This window comes from Lycium barbarum, chromosome 4, assembly GCF_019175385.1.
Source record: "Lycium barbarum isolate Lr01 chromosome 4, ASM1917538v2, whole genome shotgun sequence".
Lineage (NCBI taxonomy): Eukaryota > Viridiplantae > Streptophyta > Magnoliopsida > Solanales > Solanaceae > Lycium > Lycium barbarum.
This window is the reverse complement of record NC_083340.1, coordinates 139,589,557-139,613,391: the sequence shown is the minus strand read 5'-3', so window position 1 is coordinate 139,613,391 and position 23,835 is coordinate 139,589,557. Positions and strand designations below refer to the sequence as shown.

Sequence of the window (23,835 nt, the reverse complement as noted above, 5' to 3'; positions counted from 1 at the left end):
TAAATGCTATATAATGAACCCCCTTGACACAATTCAATTGTGTAGTTCAGTGGTTGAGAGGGTTCAACTTCGCCTACGTCGAGTCCACGCAGTGCAATTATTTTTCTTTATTCCTATGATGTTCATCACTAAATGGTGAAAACCCGAAAATCAACCCAGGAGGACAGGTCTATGAACTGACCATGTCAATTTTCTTTCTTTTTCACCTCCTCAAATAAGATATCCTCAAGATTAGTTATGTGAGGTAAATTATTTTCAATTTATATAACTCAAATAAGCACGTTATATTTGCAATCATCTTTAGTTTATTTTTTGTTTATTGTAATATGATTTTTTTTTTTTGTCTTTATTTCCTTTAAATATCTTTTGCGCTGGCATTTTTTTCTTTTGGAAAAAAACTACTTCAAAGCAACGTAACACCATATTAGCTTTGATCTAACATATTGTGTTAGTGTGATTAACATTTAGATTATTTTTTTTTCATAAACTCCAGTGACGAAATTTTTTACTATTCACTTCTTTAAAATGTTGAACCCCCTTGCTCAAAATCCTGGATCCGCCACTGTTGTAGATACATATGGCAGGGTTGGTGCATGATCTTAAACCACAATGATGCACTAGTGATGCTAGGGGAACTGAATCAAACATTAGACAGCTGGCAGAGGCAAATCTGGAGAACTGTTTTTTTAAGGACTATATGTTATGCAGTTTAGACTCATAGATGCTTCCAAGGGAAGTAGAAGACTTATCTTTGTTACACTATAAAAGTCTAAAATAATTTGAATACTAGTGCAGGGTGTCTTTTGCAAATAATATAGATAGTTCCTCCTAGGTGTTGTTAATAAGATTACTTATCAAAAGTCAATCACAATAAATTCAACAATGCAACAAAAGGCTAAACTGAATAAAGTAAATAAGATTTGTTATTCTTATTGAACAGCTTTGCAAATGTAACAGATACAAGTACTGTTACCTTTGATCTCGGACTCCATAACACCAGCATATGAAATTATCATCAAGCAAAATATTTAACAGGTGCATACTGGTCCTTCTTGAGTGGATCCAACCTGCTTCATCTTCCAACTCTTAAGTTAATAACATTTTGCACCTAGACCGTGTATTTGCCTTTACTATAAAATTCTTGCTATTCAGTTTCATTAATGCATTACACAGACAACTAAAATGCCTTGCTAGAAGGAGATAGAATTGATGTAGTAGCGGAATCAAATGCAGGGTTACAATATTTGCAAACTGAATATCATAAGCCTCAATCAACTAGAGAAAGCACTATTAGAATTTATTAAGTAGGATAACATCCATACATCATCCAGCAGCCAAGATTACAAGATTACATCAACAAGACACGATTACAAGATTAAAATGAAGGAAAATAAATAGATAACTTAACTATAGAATGATAATCCCGAAGTAATAATAAATAACCAAACTACAATTCAAAAGCGAACATGAGTAAAACCACATTATGAGAATGACGGTGTGACCCAATTTGGCGGGCAAATACGACTTAGTGATAATCCAGGATAGAAATATTCAATTTTTCCATCTTCAAGATTGTAAGCCCCCATATCTCTTCCACCACCACCTACCTTCTACGTAGTGATATTCCTCAACTCAGTCATCGGTAAAATATATGTGATTAGGCTTGACTCCTGTAAACTTAGAAGAGTCAATAGCACTTGCTCCATTGCGGCCCACAAAAATCGTTGAATCTCCCAAACTGTTAATCTCGCTCAATTCACGTTTTATTAAATTTAGTTCAAATACCTTAAATTTATAAGTATGATAAAAATCTTCGTCTTCATTGGCAAATTGGTTAACAAGTAATAGTGCGTCGTATAACTCAACCAGATAGAACTGAACCCCGGGGTTTCTGAAGATACCATCTCTAAGATGAACAACCAAGTCTGACTTTACAATTGGTTGAGTAATACTAGGCCCTGCAACATCAAAAACCCAGACTTCACCGATCCAGAGGACGGCATAAAATTGTCCCTTATAATATATCATACTAGTGACTGCACCGAATAATTTTCTGTTGTCAATACAAGTCCAATTGAGGTCTCCAGGACGCCAGAAAGCCAAACGATTAAATTTTGTAAAATAGGAAATCACCAGTACATAGTCTGATGTAAGAGAAGGATTGGCGGATAAGATAGCTTTATCGACGCAACGATATCTCTCTTCTTCATGTGGTTCAAAGGCGGAGAGACCCTCGAAATCCCTTAAGCATTGTCTTGAAGGAAGTTGAATTTGTTGACGGGAGAAAGGATGCAACAAGTAAAAGTCTCCGATAGTTGACATGGTGAATAGCCACCCTTCTGATGGTAAACAAAGTCGCCCTCTAGCTTCTGGGAGTAATCTGCGTGAAACTTTTTCCTTGTAAAGAGAGTAAAATTACTCCATCAGCCAGCATCAGCAACGGAACTTGGGGGTAAAGCACATCAAAATTATCCTTAGTGGCAGCAGTTCGCCATGAGGTGCAAACGGCACCAAAAGCAATGTAATCTTCGATCACTTTAATACGCTTTGTAATCATAGGAATGAGATCACGCGGCAATTCTGCCCAGTTCCCCCATGGATGGAAGAGGAGGATTGTGAGGCTTCTAGGGCTAGAAACAGCTCGGGGGTACTTATATAGGAGTGTAAATAACAACTAATTAAGGACACTCTGTTCCTATACTGACAAGGATATGGATTACCAGTGACAATCCCAATATTTTTGGAAGAACTAGTTCCGAGTTCGTTTGGACTTTGGCCCTAGGTCTAGCATGGATATGGGTCATTTGCACTTTTGTCCTATTTTGTATTGGTCTCTAATTTTTGCAAGTGGCTTGGCTTAAAGAAAAAATCTTCAAGAATCGACTTGAAATGTCCGATGTACCCTTTTTAGAGAGTAGTAGTGAAATACACTCTAAAGTATACGTACTACTATGTGTGAGCTATTTCTACAACTATATCTCATGCATCTCTATCATCCTCTCTCTTACTTATCCGATTTGTTTCTTGCTTCTCTCGGTTTTTACCTCATTGTCGTCGTCTTCCCCCTGCTCCGTCCGACAACTATTTCAGTTTTCTCTTCGCCTTTTTTTGGCAAACTTTGGTTTCTTTTGTTCCAATGTTCTGCCACTTTCAGATGAGTTTTGCTTTTGCTTTTGGATTTTAGGGTTCCTTTTAGTTGATTTTCCATTTGATTAATTTGTTTTTTCTTTCCATGAATCTGCTTTTGTCTGGTATTTAGGTTGTAAACATGTGTTTGGATGTATTGATTTTCCACTTTATTGATAATACACTACAAGAAAGTAGAGATACGGCGACATTATATAAATGTCGTATTAATCTGTTTAAATGTCACAAATTCGTTTACCAACATTCAATTTACATTTTCATCAAATGTCGTAAATTTTAGTGTCGGGAATTTCCCGACATTTTGGTAAACGACACTTATTTACGACATTTATAAAATGTCATTTAAAAATTTTGACATTTAGATTAATGTTGGTAAAAAATTTACGACATTTAATTGTGACTTTTATAAAACATCACATTAAAATTTTGACATTTTTGGTCAATATCAATAAAACAAATTTACGACATTTATGACATGTCATACCCCATTTTAACCGGGTTAAATTAGAAGTACGACATATTGGAGATTCCTGTTTTTTTGTTTGTTAAGGAGTCGCCACCTAATTATTTGTGGTGAATTAGGACACCTAAAGTTTGTTATTTATCTAAAGTTGATTTTAAAGTCTACGAAACCAAATGATTCTAGGTAAGGGTTCAATTAGTCTAAAGGGAAGGTATTAGGCACCCTTTAAGACCCATTAACAATGGTTAACCGACCGGACTTGCAATTAATTAGGCTAAGTGTAAATATAGTATTATAAAATATTTAAGAAAATATCTTAAAAGTATTGCTACAGTTTTAGATAGAAGTAAAATGTTATTTAAAGTAAAAACTTGTAGAAAAATAGTGATTTAATAAAAAGAGTTTAATTATAAATAAAACAAAGAAATGGAATGAGCAATGTTCATACGTATTCTGAATATGAATTACTCCAACTAGCAAATTAAAAATGTATTTATAAAGTTATTGCAAGATTAATATTAATGTTTTAACAAATGTGTATTTCAAATGTTCTAAGATAACTGTCCACTTTGCATGAGCGTTCGTAAATGTTGTTGATTCTACACTTCTAGATATATTTTGTACTAAGGGATGGTAACCAAGAACAAAGCAACTCTTATTTTCCCTTGTATTGTTAGTCTCTTCTAACGGAAAACACATAATTAAAGATAAAGTCATTCTAACACAAGCAAAGTGAAAGCACGTAGAGATGAATAAAACGACCCATAGCCATGTCCGGCATCAACAGAAGGATAAAATCTCTTATATATTTCGCTGTCCAAGTAGTGCGAAGGCGAGGAAAAATAAGGGTGTGAGGACTTTCGCAAGCGGTGTCGTTGAGTCTCAAATGAAACTCTTCGGCTCCGGTGTACATGCAAACAAAGAAAGAAACAAGAAATAAGAATTAGAAAGAGAACCCGATCAAAGCAATTATGGAAGACAAAGGAGAAAGTTAGGGAAGTTATTCCAAACAAATCCAAAACATTACATTTACTATAATGTCAACAATCTGAAAAATAAAGAAATTCAAAGTCAATACCAATACATCGAAACATAGTACACATCAGTTTCCCCCATATCATACTACAAAGACAGAAACAAAGAAACATTTTTCATGGACACTTCACATAATTTCTGATTTGGTTCCAGTTCCAGAAAGAAACAAGATTATCAACTTTACACAACTTCATTCGAATGTAAGCTCAAATTCCTAATCGCAACATTGAAATAGGTTTGTTAGTGGCTGTTGAAACAGATGCTAAACATGATTTTCCCTAATAGCACATCATAATAACATAAGAGGGCTACCCCATAAACATCAAAGCACCTATCTTTGCCTTTTAGACTCACGATTCAGAGGCGAAGGAAACGAATAAAGTAAACAAATATTGACCAGTTACTACTATCACTGCTGTTACTATCACTGTATTTCCTTCACTGGTTTTACTTCTATTTACTTTTTATGAGAAAGTGTTAGCGTGAGTATGAATAAAAATGGCACAGCAAACAGGATTAGCAAGACCAGCTAGTAACATCTCTTTCCACCTTTATTTGTCTTTCAAATTGGGGTCACCCTCACTAGTTATAAAAAATGAGATTCACAGAAATATTCTGCAGTCTTGATAGTGCGGGAGATCATGCGTATTTCAGAGTTCGCAGCTAAATACAATAGCAACACATGCAGGAAAGAGAGACAATACCAAACAGTTTAGGACAGGGGCGATATACCGAGCAAGTTCAATTATACATGGCATAAACAGCCTCAGTTAAATAGGTACAACAGAGTTATTTAAGAAAATAAATCCTTATAAATAAAGTATGCAGGCAGATTTAACAATATGCTCACTAAGCAAAATTTGAATTCACTAACTATGAGCAAGTGATTAACATAGAACTTATCCATGTCTATGAACCAAAAGAGTAGCCCATGCCAACTCCTACTAACAGAAAGGATAAGTCTCGATTTTTCTTTTTACTGCAAACAGCCTTAAGCTTATCTGATCATTTGAATCAACGAAAGGTTTCACTTCAAGTCATGAGAATTAGAGTATGATATCCAGAAACAGCATAGACATGATTTATTTCATAAATTTTCATAAACGAAACACTCGTACATAACTGATATCAGGGTCTAAGACATATTTAATTTCATATAAAACATACTCATCAGACAAACAATAGAACTAGGCCTAATACATAGTTGCTAATGGAATTGAGCATAGAACGTAAACTAGAGGCCAAATCGAAACAGCAAACAACATCGACATATCATATAATCATTGCATCGTATCTAACCCAAGCAGATTACATACATATCAGTGTATTTTGCTTGAACAAACAGAGTAAAAGAGAGACAAGTGCCAACCTGCTTCAATCGTATACACAATATACCTAAGATGTACACATCACAATGTATATATCAGATGTATATCGAATATATCCCTTCTTATTATCTTGATAACCCACTGTATATCTTATGTATATTCGGCTTTAAATCGGTTCCAAGTCCTAGAAATTCAGTCTAAATATTCAAACTACAGTATACGCCTTTCCAAATTATTTCTTAGCAATTAGTATTCTATCCTAACAGCTCCCAAACATCAAACAAATAACGTAACGACACAGAAACTACATAACTACTAAAATATAGCAGAATAGGCTAGAAGTTTAATCAAACAGAAACTAAAGACTATAAATAATAAATGTATCGAGGTTTACCTCTTGCGAGTGCAGTGAAGTGAGGCGTCGAGGTCTCGAATCTACGCTCGATCTTCAAGTAACAAGCCGAAAGAGTAAAACGACTTGATTTTCAAATGAGTGTTCCCAAGTATAGCGATTGAAATATGTAAAAATAATTAGGAATGGTTAAAGTGGCTTCCGAAGAACTGAAACGAAACAGAATTCGAACGAATTCCAGATTTAGAGCAGTAATCAAAGAGATAGGAAAATCGTTAGGAGTCCAAAAAAAATCCCCCTTTTCAACGATTCAACTTCGACATATTTATAGGGTTTTGTTAGCGTTAAAGTGAAGAGAGGAGCGTGGGAGAGAGACGAACGGCGTGGGGAACAAGAGGAAGTGGGGAGCAGAGGAGTGTGGAGGTGCAGATAACGTGGGGAGCAGGGGAGTGTGGAGGTGCAGAGAACGTGGGGAGCAGGGGAGTGTGGAGGTGCAGAGAAGAGAGTGAGGGGCGGCGGAGGTGAGAAGAGAAAGAGAGGGAAAGAGAAGAGCGGGGTAGGGGTGTGCGTCGGCTGAAGAGGAGAAAGAGAAAGGGATTAGGTTTAGGTTTAGAAAATAAAGGGATGGGCTTGGACCGGGTCGGGTTGGTTGTGAGTGTTGGGCTGATCCGGGTAGTTTAGCGTAATGGGCTGCTGAGTAATGGACTTAAAAGGTGGACTGGGTATTAAAATGTGGGCTGATTATTTGGGTTCGAGAATAATTTTGTATTTGTATTTTGGGCCATTAATGTAGCTGAAAATTGCTGGTCCTTCCTCCTCTATTTAGTTATTTTTGGGCTTCTAATTTAGTAACTAGTACAATATATATTATGTGAAGACAAATAATAATTAGTAAGCAGAAAGTAAAGGATTTAACAAAGTAAAATTAATTTAATGAGTACAAATCCTAAAAATGAAACGGTGACAAACTATTTAAAATTTGTGATAAAGTAATAATAGTAATATTGAAAGTAAAAGTAGCGAAAATAATAGTAGTGAAGTAAAATAGAATAGTGAAAAATAGAGTATTTAGCTTGGCAGTAAATTTAGGAGCCCGAGTAAATAAAATTAAATAAAGGAGGGACAAAATTGGGTGTCAACATGACATGTCATATCCAAATTTACGTGAATGTCAAAAATAGTTATGACATTTAAGAAAAATGCAAATGTCACATTGGAATTTTCAACATTTCAAATAATATAGTTCCAAATTTACTAAACTATTAATAATAATCATCTATTTAATTTTATCACGCCATATTTATATTCAATTTGCATATTCATAATTGTCAATCTTTATAAACATGAAATATATGTAAAGTAAATCAATCAATCTATCTATCTATCTACATCTATCTACATTATTATAAAAGCATGAATAACAATGTTGGTTGACCAAAATATTCTTCAAATATTAAACGACTTTTATGCCCTTTTAATCTAATTCGACCATATTTCTGTTAGTTATTTTGGTAAATTAAAAAAATATCACAAATTAAAAATAGAGGCTTAGACGAATACTACTTCTAAACTAAAAAGGCTTTGCAATCACGTTCAAATCCACTTTGCTAATGGACTACAATTGGGAAACTAGAAATCCTAAACTAAATATACTTAACTTTTCTCCCAATGTGACAATTCATAAACGTGCCATTAATTCCTTAGGATAATTTTAACAATATTGTTGAGTTATATTTGAAAGAAGGATAACTTTTTACTATTTTCTATTTTAATCGCCGTAGGAATTTCAATCAATATTTTGTATTTACGTTTCCGTGTTGGATAAACTGTTATTCCCTCGGATAAGAAATGCTAAATACTACTCCTACTATTAAGTAAGTTTGTAAAATAACTAAATAAACAAAATTGTTCCGCTAAAAAATCATTGATTTGACTACTATTTGATTCAAGGTATTTCTTTTCAAGCTGCTTATCAGTAGAGAAAAGAAAAGAGTCCTTTGTAGTATGAGATCCCATAATTAGAAAATTAGAGAACTCTACTTTTAAGGTTCTAATATGTCAAATATTAGATATTAGGTGATCCATCACATGCAAGTATTATTATTATTTCGACATTATTATTATAATAAACGATAAAGAATTCTATCAGAAAGATATCAGAATTCTATCTTGGTTTAACTGCACAAATAGCGGTGTCATGTATTGAATTTTCTTTGTATGGTAAGACTTCTATCAGAAAGATATCAGAATTCAATTCAAAGTATTTGCTATTAAATATATTTTCTTATGAGATAGACTTTTAGCAAAACACTATGCATGATTTGTTGGCTTAACAATGACCGACCACTAATTATATGTCTACATGTTTTTTGTTACATGGTGTTACGTTTCTCCTCATTGTGATTGCTTGGGACAATTAGATAAAGATGACGAATGGATCATGTACTTACGTCTAATTAAGTCGATGAACATATAGATTTTCCACTAATTGTATGTTCTACATGTTTGTTGTTACATGATGTTACGTTTTCCCTCATTGTGATTGCTTGGGATTTTAGATAAAGATGACGAATGGATCATGTACTTACGTCTGATTAAGTTGATGAACATATAGATTTCCAAAAATCTAAATGTTTGTTACTTTTAGTATTTTTTTCATGCCTAAATCACACAACTATGAGATCTAAGAGGAAGATGGGTATTGCCGGGCATCGACTCATCGAGAAGTAACACTTGGATGCCAAGGATTCTACTCTTGGTTTGATAGCTATGTAATTTCTCGATCGGGGCTAGCAAAAGTTTGATAACATATAGTAGACACATAAGCAACGCTCAAATAGATTTTTTTCTACTTAGATTTTATTCTTTTGTAAAATTGTTTATAATTTACATAGTTTAATATTGCACATATGGTACGTAGATATGTTTTTTTTTTTTTTTTTTTTTTTTTGGTACGTGGATATGTGATTAATGCTCTGGTGTTTTTTTTTTTTCCATAAATCTGGTTAATTTATGCCACAATTTCTCTTGCTTAATCCACAATTTACGTTCCATCAATTTTTGTGCTGATCAACTAATTTGATTTCTCCATGATATTCACAAGTTGGTGTTCAAATAATACAGGAACCCCTTAAGTTGGTACACGAATAGATAGTTGCCTTGATGGAAATCTCTCAGGGGGGAAAAACTCAACATAGATAATTTCATTAGGTTATATATAAAAAAATACGCTCGTGGTCATTATTTTAAGTTACCATGCTGTTATGTACTTCCTTTTCTTTATTCTTTTTTAGGCGACCATATACAGGATCTATGGAAAAATTCTATACCAGGCAAATTCTATATTTTCTTTAATTTGATACTTCATTTATCCTAAAGATTTAGTCTTTTGACGTTGGCACGTGTGATACGATGGAGGAACAATTCTTGGATTTTTTTTAATTGAAAAAATTAGCTTGACTAATATAAATGAGGTTACTTGCATGTAATACATTGTTAAACTGAAGACTCGGTGTGATTTGAGAAGTGTAAAGAGAACTACCGACTGTGTGTGTACTAATAAATGGGCTTTAGATACAAAATGCGCAATTACTTTTAGATACATATTATATTTAAGATGCTATTACACCCTTCTACAACAAAATTGAACTTTGTTGGATAAGTTTAATTGTAATCACCATTAACAAAATACTTCAAATTTAGGATTTGACGTCAAATATGAATATACCACTTTAATTTTCCTACAATTACTCAGTTTAAAGTTCATTATTGATGATATAAATTTTCTAAAACTTGAGAGGGTAAATGCAAGCGAGGCACGTACATAAAGTCTATCCTTGGTGAAATGTTATTCGTCTTTTTCACCCTTTAATAATAGACTTCACCCAAGACAAAATAGTCACTTGATTATTTTTTTAATAATTAGAAATAGCCATTTAACAATTTCCTTATATTACGGAACTCGAAAACAACTAGTATTTTTTTGTATTAAATACTTCCTTATTTGAACACAACATCCTAGATATTTTAGGTAAGCTAAATTCCTTCTTTTTATGCAACTTTAAATTTACCGTATCAACTTGAACTTCTCTGTGCAAGTTTAAAATCCATCGAGTATTCCTAATAACAGAGGGTTGTCACTTGTCAACCTAAATTTAGCCTAGAGATTTTAAAGTAAAGAGCGTAAGACTCTGTTAAATAATTTTACGTTGAATAAACTTTGTTAGTCTTTACACTTTCCCAATATTAGGAGTTTTTAACCAACAGCAGACGCTTCTTATAATGATATTAATTTCCTTCATCACGTGAATTTTCATACACAACGTTTAATTATCTCATAAGACAAAATAATTATAATTATAAATACAATATAATTAACCAATTTAACTAAATTGTTCTTTATTACAAGTTTAAAAGTTGTCCAATTATTTTGAATTCAGTAACTGGGTCAATGTAATAACATTCTTTTTTGTCATTTGAATGAATGTTGCATCAATTTTAACGTCCATTGCTATTTTACATAATTTATTCTCTTTGTGGAATTTTTCATTTATTAACACGTGCAATGCACGTACTCTATAACTAGTATATAATATAAAGCTAAGCATAGACAAGGTGATGTGTCATTTCTCTATGACCTCCTATTTATCTTTTTTCTCATTTCTTGGGACATTTCCCTATTTTCCTCATCTATGTGCTATTTTAAAAAATGCAAAAGTCACTTCTTAAAACAATTCTTAACCTACGTTACTCACATTTTGCAGTTACTCAATACTGTTATTAACTATCATTTATTGTGTTTCACTCTCTTTAGTAACCTTTAAGACCATTATTAACATTATCATTTGACGAAAGAAACGGTGGATTAAGACATAAGCTTCAAAACCCAAAGAGAGAGATTCTAGGAAAAGAAATAAATGGCAATAATGAGGAACAAACATATGTTCTATCTTCTGCACCCAGCTCTTTTAGACCTGAAATAAAAAATAAAAATAAAAAAGTGCAATTAAGTAGCCGAAACACGTTCATGCACTACCTAGCAGAGGAGAAATTTTAGGAAAAGTAATAAAAATATTGCAATAATACATAAAAATTATATGTTGTGTTGAATTTTTCATTCAGTATGAAATATAAAATATTTACTTTAAAGTTCATTATATCTAAGAAATCGAATTGCTTAATGGGATAATATCATTTAGTCGGTGATTTCAGAAAAGAGCCCCGAGGATTTAAGAAAAGAGCAGCATTAATCAATCTTGAGAATGCAATTATATCAAGGAACAACCAATAGTACTACTATTTATGTATTGATGTGGAGAGATAAAATTGATCAATAGTTAAAATAGATATTTTTTAATATAAAACATATAAAATTAATTATTTAGCCATATTTTAATTTTTATTTATAACCGCGCGAAGCGGGGATATATTCACTAGTTTTTTTATAATGTGCATCCTAATCTTCTCGGTTCTTTGCAAAACTATTCAAAACCTGTTTTTGCACTTATTTACAAGGGCAAAATAGGAAATGGCAGACTCACTTGCATTTCGTCATGATCGGAGTCCATGCGAAGCCAATTTCTCTTCTCTTTTTTGAGTTTTCATTCGTTTTCCCTCTGCTCCTTAGCTTAACATTAGCATGAACCCTCAAATATGATTATTTAGTACGGCACAAGAACAGGTTTTGAATCAGATTGCAAAGCAACTTGCCAAAAGGAATACATTAGACAGAAATAGCTTTCCAGGAAAAATTTCAATTGGATCTACAAAATGATAGTTTAGTCCAGCACAAGAACTAGACCTTTACAAGCTTTTAAACCTTTGGACAGGAATAAACTTCAGTGCCTAACCACTGCTCAATTTTCAAAAATACTTTGTTTAATGATTGAGCTAGCTACACGAAAAGGAAATGATCGCAAGATAAATTCTTAAACAGAGCAAGTGTGAATTATCTTTTCTACTGGAGAATTTGAAATCATAGATTCTAGCAAACAAACTGTTCAGCTTTATAGCTTTCAGAAGGTTATCCTTTGCAATACAGAAATTGTTTATGCAGTAATTGGTAGCACCAGGGAGCTCAAACATATAAGAAATTCACTGTCAAATGGTATCACACAATTATGAATTACTACTTGAAAAATATGAAGTTTAGTCACTACTAAAAAAACAGGATTTATCGGGCTACATCTCCTCGAAGAATTCACAATTCCAAAAAAATAAGGGTCTGACTCTATCTTGTTGCTTATTTTAATATTTCACTATTTAAGTATTATAAGTTGTAATATCGTCATAGAGTGTGTTATAAATTCTGTGATGATCATAGAATATTTAGTCTTTTCTTCTTCTTGTTTTTTACATGCATGTTAGTTAGTTGAGGTTTTTTACGCCTCAATAGGATTAGTAAGATAAGGCCTAGCCTCCTTGCTTGTACTTTTTCTTTGCGTTTAGCTATTATTATATAAATAAAAAACTAGCCCTAGACACCTCGCCTAGTGGATTTGCAAAAAACAAAAATAAAATACTACCACTAGGTAAGCCAGTATGAAATTGAATTCATGACAACCACAGAAGAGGTCAATAATTCTAGCTGAAATTATAGTTAAGATGAACCAGCTAGTGAGTGAAGTGACAGTATAGATCCATTCAAAGCACAAGTATATTACTCACCCAAATAAATGAAATAAGATAAAAAGAAAAAAAAAAAGAGTGAAGAAACATATCGAATGAAGCTAATAATCTACATCAATATGCAGGTCTTGATTCATCACAGATTGATAGGATAAATAAGTTGTCGCCATTGTTGTAATTGCTAGCAAAAATGATCATCCTGAAAACATGGTGATTAGGATGATACTGGAGTTATATGCCATAGTGATTTTTTCCACACTATAAAGATTGGTACTTTGATGCTATGTGACCACGAGGTTATGGGTTCGAGCCGTAGAAACAATTTCTTGCAGAAATGCAAGATAAGGCTGCGTACAATAGACCCTTGTGGTCCGGCCCTTCTCCGGACCCTATGCATAGCGGAACTTAGTGCACCGGGCTACCTTTTTTTATAGCATGGTGATTAAATCTTAGTTCAAATCTGGCGATGCAGTTCAAATCTCGCAATGCACTACCCCTCTCCTACCTTAGGCACTAAACCAGATGTAGAATGGTTCGATGGGTGATTGGATTCAACTGAATCTACTACTTTCTGCTCGAATCACTTATACATATATAAGAAGAAAATTGAAAAATAAAAATATATAAAAAATCACATCCATTGAACCGTTGGCTCTAAACTCTGAATTCACCTCTGTTTAGGAATCTTTAGGCATAAACAACGGAAGCAAATAGCTAGGATCAAACTTCATGTAATATAGACAACACATAATCAAGATTTTAATCAAACATAAAATCAATACTTATCTCTTGAAGTGTGACTGCGACCGCAAATCGAACTTCAATCACGAGTAGAAACCATCTACGCATTCATCCTCTAGTTCCACGGTCTTCTACTATGTGACCCGAATAACACCAAAATCTGCGAAATTCGTGTGGGCGAATTTCTATGGAAAAAGTGTAGAAACTTGCAAAACCCTTGCTTCCTTACGGAATAAGAACCTTTTTATAACTACAAGTTTTAGGGTTTAAACCCTTTTCCCAAACCTGCTAGGTCTTTCTTGTCCACCAAGAAACTGGATTCCATTTAATTCTTTATTATTCGGGCACAGCAGGGACCACAAAATTTAATTAACAAGGTTTCCTATTATGAAATTAATTCGAAATATCTAAATTAATCCTACCATAATAAATTACGAATTATTCCACTAAAAATTCGTAATTGCACTCCTCAGTTCAATTTCGAAATCATACATTAAAACTTATTTAACTCCCATGTTAAGATTACAGATACCAATCAACTAAATTAAATTACTGACAATTTAATTCATTGACTAATTGAATCCTTTGTATTTCCGCTTAACTTATATCATGTGACGGATACAAAATCCACCTGCAGAGTTTTCACATGAGACTTATAAGCATCCATAAAGAGGTATCCTCAATCTCAAAGTCGAGATATAGATTCTATCAATTAATTAGTATTTCACAAATGTATTTTGTCATTATCGAATTTACCGGGAATACATAGACCCGCAATTGAGTCCTACTGTTTAATAATTCAAAATAATGAACAAATCACATTGATCATAATAATCATATTAAGATTAAGAGTCTAAGTACATTTAATGAGCTAGAGAGGTTGTTTTATATATTCAGTACAAAAACACTTATCTCTACAAAATGTACTAGCACAAGAAGATGGAACAATACCGTTCCCATAATAAAGATACATTATATTTAATCTTGTGCTACAATCATACCGATGGCTTTGTCCAATTTCCATCTTAGACTGTGAACATAAACTTTACACTTTATAAGAACTGATGATTTAATCTTCCCTGTATAATCATCTACTATACAAGTAAATGACACACATACTAGTACATGATCTATTTAACTCTTTATTAAAAAAATGAATAAATAATTATTCTATAATAAATACTATATCCAAACACATGGTTAATAGTATATATGCCAACAACTTTCTCATGTCAAATAACAATAACTTCAGCTCTTAAATATGAACAAGCAATACTTCCAGGAAATGGCACAAGATTAAACATCTATTGCACTGTATCTATCGGATAACAACCTAGTAGTCGTAAGAATGTCGCGAATTCCTGAAAGGAAAAAAATCACAAGTAGCATCGTTATCTTTATGTCGTAAAACATATTAATAATAATAAGAATCCTTATCTTTATGCACAAGGAAATTAAGAAATAATAGTCTCATACATAGAAATGCTCAAACAATCAAGAATCTAGCTGAGTGAATTCAACTATTTTTCATATTTTTCCAAGTAGTAGAGTGTAAGTTTTTAGATTTTTCAATTCTTTTTCATTTTTGTCCAAGCAATTAGCGCAAGTAGTAAAGCGAAGTTTCACACTTTCAACAACACATTATTATTCTTACAGACCTGCAAATGTCCTAAAGCATGTTGAACATGAGGTTCGGCCATGGATGCCTCAAAATCTATATAGAAAAGGTATTCAAAATACCTACAAAAACACGTGAAGGACAAATGAGCACAGAAATGAAGTACTTATAATAATGTAAAAACAGAAGCAGCAAACTATTTAATCCCCATGATTTCGTGTGGATGACATGCATTTTGTAAGTTGATGACATGCATTTTGTAAGTTTAAGGCAAAGAGAAGGTTTGCCACTTCCTGAAATAGGCTAAAAGATATACTCCATCCGTCTCCCTTTATGTGAGACGATTATTTAGTACAAGGAAATATTAAATTAGTAAAAAAAATCGCGGTCAAAGAAAAACTCCTTTGACTCTCCAAATAGTAACTGTGTCACATAAAATGGGACGGAGGGAAAAATAAATTAGCACTCACTTGGCAGTCCCTGTATTGAATGCATCGACTACTCTTAGTGGCTGCTTTCTCTGTGGTCTGCTTTCAATCTAAACATGTGCCCGGAAAACAAAATTATAATGTATTTTACGTAACATTATAAGATAGGAACATAGATTGTGATTGTTAATTCACCTTTGTCAAATTAATATTCCGCAAAGCAAATACAGCCAATGCTTTAAACAGAACGCCAGGGCCTTCTTCCAACGAAAAGACGATACTAGTCTGGAACAGAAAACAGCATTGGGTTTCAAACTAACCAAAGGAATACACAACCAAGTCAGAAATAAGAAAGCCTAATGTACCTTGAAAGACTTATCAGTACTTGGAATTATAGGGTCTCTAGCAAGCACCAGAAAACGCGTTATACTGTCAGAGTTGTCCTGCAAAGGCCAACATCTTCAGCAATTTGAATACCAAAGTATATTAAATACTAAAATCACTTTACCTTGATAATCTACTTGTTGATTACCTCTTACATGCTCAAGGCTTATATCTGCCGGGGGCCATTTCATGTAAAGTTCCACTCTCCCTAGAAAATAAGTTGGCATGGCAAATCTAGGACTTACTACTTTTTTCTTTCTTTCTTTTTATGGAATCAACGAGATCCATTTACGCTTAATATTTTACATGTCTACTTAACGGTCAGGAACTGTAACTCCTTGATTATCGCGTCAAATGAATCGAAAAAGACTGCAAATATAATCTGTTACCTTTATTTTTACAATCAGGACCTCGTTTAGCAAAGGATGCTGTAAACATATTCAAACTTGTCCTGTTTTCAAATGTGTGTCTCGCTGATCGCATATGAGACACTTTTTCCTGATTAGCTACCATTTTTTCTAACTTCAACCCCTCTTCAATGTACTGTCATTGTCAATGATATGGCCCTATCCTTTGGAGCTAGAGTTTAGTCAACAAAAGGAAAGAGGGTGTAACCATATACTTCAATTAATTTGTGAGTAACACATCCATTAAATACATTTGCTAATAGGAAAATTACATGTTTAATATAAAAACCAGACGAGTAAGGCTCACATGTGAGAGTCTACTGTTTCATTGACCTTCATAACAATGATTATATCCAACTTTTCTAAATCTTGCTGTTCTAATAGCCTGTTTGGCCAATCTTCCAAAATCTGCTTATTTTGAAAAATCTTTTTGATAGAAGTATTTTTCAGAAAAATGCTTTTGGAGCAGTTTATGTTTCGCTAATAAATTTGAAATACACATTTGCCAATTTAGGGCAGCAATTTGCACTTAGCCAAGAATCCTTCCCGTGGAAAGCTAATTCTTCAATTCTGCAAAACAACTTTTGCTACTACTCAAAAGCACTTATTTTTTCGTAAAAGCTTGGCCAAACAGTAAACACCTCAATTCTTTAAAATAAGCACCCTTTTAAAGAAAATAAGTACTTTTGACTTCCCAGAAGCTTGGCCAAACATGCTACTATAAATCACATAGGATCTTCCTGATACAGTAAGTCGGTGTTGTGCTTAGAGAAAAGAACCTAAAATAATGACCTGAATGCTTTCAGCAAGCACATTGAGCCCATAGATTGCTGCAGCTCGAGAACCGGCAACTACGCCGGCATCCATCATCTTCTTCAAGGCAAGCAGCTGATCCGAGAGGGGAAACCACAAAATTAACTTATTTATCGTTATTGCTTACAACACAAAATAAATTGCACGGAACGGTGGCAAATCACCTGAGCAGCTCCAGCTGCATCATCAACGTTTTCTCTGATGACACCTAACTTACTTAGAAAACTATCACTATGTGCAAGCGCCTGCAAAAGAGTAGTTCAACTAGCAAACAGGCGGAAACAAAGGAAAGTTTAACACCATTGCTGTCTAGATTATTCAATGAATGTTAAAGAGAGGGGGGACGGATCACACGGTTTGAATGGGAAAAACAATAATGAGGCAAATAGCATCAGGATATGACATGTCCCACCAACATATTTTTTGTTTTAGTTTAACCAACGAATATGCTATAACAAGTAAAATCAGCTAACCTTGATTCTTTTTAATAAACCAACTTGTGACTTATAAAAGATTATGAAGATTTAACTAGTTACCATATATCAGCTAAACCAAAAACACTTATACCTCGTAAACAAGAAATTGATCTATTATCTAGTATTGTAACAGGCTTCAGTATTTCATAGAGATCAAGAGAAAAATCCTAGGAGCGCACTTTAGTTTACCAAACACGTCAATCACTTATTATCAGTCTTAAGACTTCTATCCAAGCACATAATGGTTATTTATAAAATCAATTTCAGCATTTGAAACTATGAGCTATCTATAATCAGCTAAACCAACAGGCTCTAAACAATTATTTTACTATGCATGGTTTCTTCTTATTTTTGTGTCCAATATTCCAACCCTCTTCCCAGCCCAGCACCCAAAAAAAAAAAAAAACGAGAGAAAGATGAAACAGAGGCAAAAATATGAAAAAATTAAATTTATTCGGTTGATAGATGACCTGCGGATGGCTCAGAACGCGTTTGACATGCTCCATCCTAACACCGGGAAGGGCTAGAAGGCAGAAATTAACTGCCAGCTGAACCTCACCAACAATATGCAGCCTGTGACGAAGGAGTAAATCATAGTTCCTGTGAATACTACCGCTTAGAGAATTCTCAATAGGAAGAACGGCTTTGTCAGCCAGCAACCGTTCAACAGCCTGAAGAAATATAACCAAGAAAGACAACAGAAATGAGAAAATAGTTCTAATTTGGATTGAGATATCAGAATTCAACTTAAATTTTCAACCAACAATAGGCACAAGCCTGCTTGTATTATCAAGTCAAAACAAATGAAATGATTAATTTTGTCATGATTTACTCGATGCTTGAAAATTTACTGTTGAAGCAGTCTGAATTGAGAAATACAACTTACGTAGCTTCACCCTGTGTAGCTCTTAGAATAATAGCTTGTTTGGATGGTTGTTACATATCGTTTCATAATGTATCGTTTCATCATGAGGCACACGGGTGAAAAATTACTTTGTCAAAAGGTGTCACAGTGACAAAAAGAGTTGAATGTGAAATTGTTCTAGATTAGCTTGATTTCTCCTAAATCGCTATAAGGCATGAGAAAGTTTTGAGTAAGTCATTTTCCGATCTCTAGTTTTAAATGTTAAATTCACTTGCTCTATAAATAAGGAGAAATCATTTTCACCTTCTACTACTACTGATAATAACCAAACACCCCAAATACACTGCAAATTGATTTAGTAAATGTCTTTCCTACATAAAATATCTTATACAATTTCTTTTTGAACTTCACATCATATTAACCAAAGACTAAATGGAAATGGAATACGGGGAAAAGAGATTTAGTGCATTGGGACAAAGAGTGAATTAAGACAAGAAGGAGGAATGAAAACATTTGAAGGACCAAAAGTATAGTTTCAACCTATGTTACTTGGACTCTTCAAAAATGATGCCGCACTCGTGTCGGATCCTCAAAAAATGCACTATTTTTGGAGGATCCGGCACCATCCGTTGACATTTTTGAAGAATCTGAGCAACATAGGTTTTAACCCTTTGCAATTGGTAGACTACTCAGAGTAAATTAACATTGATGCATATGAGCATTTTGATTTCTTTGGTACATTAAACTTGACCTTGAATGCATCTTCAAATTCATCACAAGGAACTGTCTCACATTGAGGATATGCTTTTAAGGCTGCTTCCTCACTGTATGCCCCTGGAACCCCCTGCATTAACCAAATGGATATTCCATCAGATTCAAGATTCAAATCCCTTTTCTAGTTTTGCATTTCATCAACTTTCTAGGCACTAACCAGGGGCACAGTTGGAGTATAACTTACAAGTTCGGCCAAACCCAGTAGCTTTAATTTGGTCCAAATCTTGTAGTATTTATTTTAAGAAATTCATTGAATATGTACAAATTAAATTTAGAACCCGGTAACTTATTAAAAAAAAAAAAAAACTAGAATCGCGAACCCATATACTTCAAATCCTGGCTCGGCCTCTAGCTGGCACTAACCATCTCTCAGCTGTCATAAACTTGATTGAAGAATACCTTAAAGGATATCCGCACGTTTGAACCATCACCCCAAGCCGGAGAAGAATCAGTAATAGATAATGGTCCTGTATTAAGTAAAATTTGAGAGAGTTCACCATTTGGTCTATTAAGTTGTTAGAGAAGGTTAAACATGCAAGGATGAATGAAGTGAAAAAGAATACAATTATAAGATACACAATGGGAGGTCCGTGTTGAAGAAATATAAATAAATAAAAATATGCTCTCTCTAATAGCTTAATTTTTAGATAAGATGATCAACACACTTCAACCAGAAAGGATGAACTCAAACAAATCTTAAAACGACAAATGATCTTAATGACTATCCCCTCCACAACTACTCCAATATCAATCATCATCCAACCACCATCTAACTAAGATTGCTATTTAGTAAACAAAATTGAAACACCTCTTTTAGAGAAAGTATTGAATTTCAATTGTGAAGGGCATCTTGGAACAACGGTAAAATCGTCTACGTGTGACCGATATGTCACGGGTTCAAGTCGCGGGATCAACCACTGATGCTTGCGTCAGTGTAGGCTGTCTGCATCACTCCTTGGGATGCGGCCCTTCTTCGGACCCTGCCTGGATGTTGGATATTTCGTGCACGGGACTGCCCTTTTATTGAATTTTAATTGACATCAATCGTTCTAATTTGATTAAGTTTGCTTAATGACAAATTTTAATTCCATGAAGTCAGAGTACCTTTGAGAGAAACAAACTTGTGAGCTTTCTAACCATGTCTTGAACATAAGAAGGAAATTAATATTATATCAAAAATAAAGATTGTGGTGAGCGGTAAGTACTCCTACATGCTTATCAGAAGTCTCGGGTTCAAGCCCTACGGAGTCCCATTTATTAGGGAGCACACCATGCACTGACATTCAGCAAAAATTAAAAAACTCACTTGGTAAAGAGCTCAAGTCCTTTGGAAATTTCTTATCCAACTTAGTTTCCGTTTGATCAACTGGCCTTTGCATCTCTGAATCAGAATTTGATGTACTTTCATCTTCAACTGACCTTACTTTAAAATTGGCAAATAGACCTCCAAAAACACCATTTTTGCCGCTATGACAACCAACTCCATAATGTTTACTACTTATAGACTCAGTCACAAGAAGTTGTGAACCAAAACATCTTATATTTAATGCATTATTCAGAGCCATGTCAAAACAATTTTATCACTGATGATCAATATAGAAAATAAATTAAAGAAAACAAGAGAGAGTTCTTGAAGTGGAAATTTCTTGTAATGGTATACTTTAAAAGATGAATGGGGTAATGGGGTTGGGATATTCAAAGAGTTATTCAAAGAGAAGCTCTTTTAATTCTTCTCTTTAAATTGTTGGTAGTGGAAAAGTTAGGTGAAAGTGAAGTGTGGGACAAGTTATAATATGAAGTGGAATTTCTTTTAATATAGTTCCAAGAAATTGGATTTAGTATCATTACATTGAACAAGGAGATTGACAGGTGGCTTGAACTTTAATTTGTGTATGTGTACCAGTACGGAAGATAATGAACTAACAATTGGAATGAGTATGTAGGCAAGATTGGATTGTAATGATTTATTAGAGGACCCACCCACCTATTAACTCCCATAACATCTCAATTTGGTAATAACAGTGATATAATCATTTCAATTTGGTAATGACAGTGATTTAGTCATTTCAATTTGGTAATGACAGTGATTTAGTAGGCGTTTGGCCATAGAAATAAGAAACTTTTTCACTTTTTTTGAAATTTTAGAGTTGGAGTTGTATTTGGTCATAGTTTTAGCAAATATTATTTATTTATTTTTGTTGAAATTTACTTGTTTTGGTTGTGAAAAACTTGAAAAAAATAAGTTTTTCTTGTTTTTGAAGTTGTTTCTGGAATTTCCATGGCCAAAAATTAATTTTTGAAAAAAGTGAATAATTCTTATGGCCAAATGAGTCCTTAGTCATTGTGCTACTGGAAAGTAATTTAAAATAAAAATAAAATTACACTATATAGTCGTCCATCAAAATAACAGTAAGTAATTTTTCTTTTTTTATTAATTGTAATATATATATATATATATATATAATTAGTGTATATTTTCTTGTATATTGACTAGTGGTTGTAATTATTTTTTGGCTGAGGGATCAAATGTGTAAAAAGTCTTTTTTTTTCGAAGGATCAGTTTGTGTGTATTTCTCAAGATTCATTTGATCAAACTGAATATCATATGATAAAGCATTGATCCAAAAAAATTTATAAGTTATTACAAATGTTAGATTGTCGGACTATAGTCCAGTGTTTTATCGATAAGGTTGAACAACATATGAACAAATATTAGCTCCGAGTCTAAAGTTATCCAAAAGGATAACTTCCCAAGGGCTATAGTTTTTCGATTTTAAAAAATATGGACAAAAACTTAATGGTTACCTAAAAATTAGGTGATTCACATGGATGACCACGAAGGTGAGTGGTCATTTTTGACCTCACTTTCCCTGTGAGCAAAATTTCAAGTGTAATAAGTTTTGACTTTTGACCTTGAAGATTTTCTCATGTGGCAAGCAGAATTTAAAGTTCACAATAACCCAATTCTAAGGCCAGTGGATATAATTTAGGGAAACTTACGTATGTACCGTTGGCCAAACTTAATTACCGGCAGCAACCCAAATATACAAAACCTATACATTTATATGTAAATTTAAATATAAATATGCAAAACTTATACATTCGCTGACTATTTTGTAAACCAGATCACCAAAAAGTATTGAACAGTATAACTTTCCCTATAATTTTCCTGCTAAAAATTCTTTAAATTGCACGGTTTTCCCTTCAAATGGGCTGGTCTTTAATTTTTGCCCTTCAAAATCATACTTATGCTTAGCGAGGCATAAATTCTCGGGGTATAACTTGTGGATATTATGATACTAAATTATAAACCTATGCCCCACAAAAGGTTATTTGTTACGAGGGACAAAAATTAAAGACCAGCACAAAATTGGGACTACAGTGCAAATGTCCCAAAGATTTGTCTAAATCAGCCAAAGTAGATGGTCTCGGACACAAACCCAGCCCAAGACTACAAAAGCCCAGTTATCAGCCCAAACACCTCCCCTTCGGGCAATTTGCAGGATTGCCCGTCGCAGGAGGTGGTCTTTAATTTTTGCGCCTCAAATTGGTGGTCTTTAATTTTTGGCCTCTGCCTTAAGGCAGAATTTTGCAAATCTGTCCATAGAATTTCGCAATGCAGAATTCTGTCCTCAAGGCAGAATTCTGCCTTAGGGCAAGGTAGAATTTGCATGGACAGATTTGCAAAATTATGCCTTAAGGCCGAATTGGCAAAGGCAAAGGACAAAAATTAAAGACCATCAATTTAAGGGGAAAAACTTAAAGACCACCAATTTGAAGGGTAAAAATTAAAGACCACCCCAAATGAAAGGCAATCCGCGCAAAAAAAAGCTCCCCTCCTCCACAAAGATAAACAACAACATTATTTTTTTATTAGTTTCTTTTTTATAATTTATATACTTTTTAAATAGCTGTGGAATTTTTACCGGTTTTTCTTTTTTGAGATAGATATTCTGTAAATCACCCTCTTGTTATTTCTCTTGTAGTTTATGGATCTTTTAGATCACAAAGTAATAAACTCTTTTCAACAAACTGAAAATCTTATAAGAAAACGATAAACAATATTAGTGTTAATATTAGATGATAGTCTAATGTTTTATCTATAAACTAAGCAATATATGAACAAAGATTATACTCGAGTCTGTCCGCTATCTGGAAAGATAACTTTGTAACGACTATATGTTGCACAATTTTTTAAAATACGGAAAAAATCGAAATAGTTATCTTAAAAAGGAGATATTTGCGGGGCAATTTGTAGGAATGCCCTTATTTTGGGGGTGGTCTTTAACTTTTGCACATTAAATTGGTGGTCTTTAATTTTTGGCTTTCGTTAGAACCCTTGGTTTCGTGTTCGAATCCCCGCTCAATAAAAAAAAA

The 23,835-nt window shown here is 33.5% G+C and overlaps 2 protein-coding genes across 3 annotated transcripts; both read right to left on the bottom strand.

The window, feature by feature from the left end:
* Positions 1 to 1,340: 1,340 nt before the first annotated feature.
* Positions 1,341 to 2,804, bottom strand: LOC132637905 (putative F-box protein At3g25750). The gene is given in 3 exon segments (XM_060354921.1): positions 1,341 to 2,425; positions 2,427 to 2,674; positions 2,721 to 2,804. Coding segments are annotated over 3 exon segments (1,125 nt in total). The 3' UTR covers positions 1,341 to 1,632.
* An 11,829-nt stretch (positions 2,805 to 14,633) lies between these two features.
* LOC132636654 (arogenate dehydratase/prephenate dehydratase 1, chloroplastic-like) lies at positions 14,634 to 21,227 on the bottom strand. Of its 2 annotated transcripts, XM_060353613.1 has the most exons (11): positions 20,765 to 21,226; positions 19,858 to 19,925; positions 19,436 to 19,528; positions 18,290 to 18,490; positions 17,508 to 17,588; positions 17,323 to 17,418; positions 16,105 to 16,182; positions 15,935 to 16,024; positions 15,782 to 15,849; positions 15,352 to 15,433; positions 14,634 to 15,054 (listed from the first exon to the last, which is right to left on the bottom strand). In XM_060353613.1, exons 1-11 carry the CDS (start codon positions 21,021 to 21,023, stop codon positions 14,998 to 15,000), a joined length of 1,173 nt encoding a protein of 390 aa, XP_060209596.1. In that variant the 5' UTR covers positions 21,024 to 21,226; the 3' UTR covers positions 14,634 to 14,997. The 2 variants fall into 2 exon arrangements, with proteins under 2 accessions (XP_060209596.1, XP_060209597.1); XM_060353614.1 differs by lacking the exon at positions 15,352 to 15,433 and having other exon boundaries at positions 20,765 to 21,227.
* Between the last annotated feature and the right edge of the window lie 2,608 nt (positions 21,228 to 23,835).

Coding starts and splice junctions, on each gene's coding strand:
- LOC132636654 (XM_060353613.1), bottom strand. CDS start 21,023: ATGGCTCTGAATAATGCATTAAATATAAGATGTTTTGGTTCACAACTT. Junction 18,491..19,435: donor AATTTGAAGATGCATTCAAG/GTCAAGTTTAAT, acceptor ATATTTCTTCAG/GCTGTTGAACGGTTGCTGGC. Junction 15,055..15,351: donor ATGCTTTAGGACATTTGCAG/GTCTGTAAGAAT, acceptor TTTTCCTTTCAG/GAATTCGCGACATTCTTACG.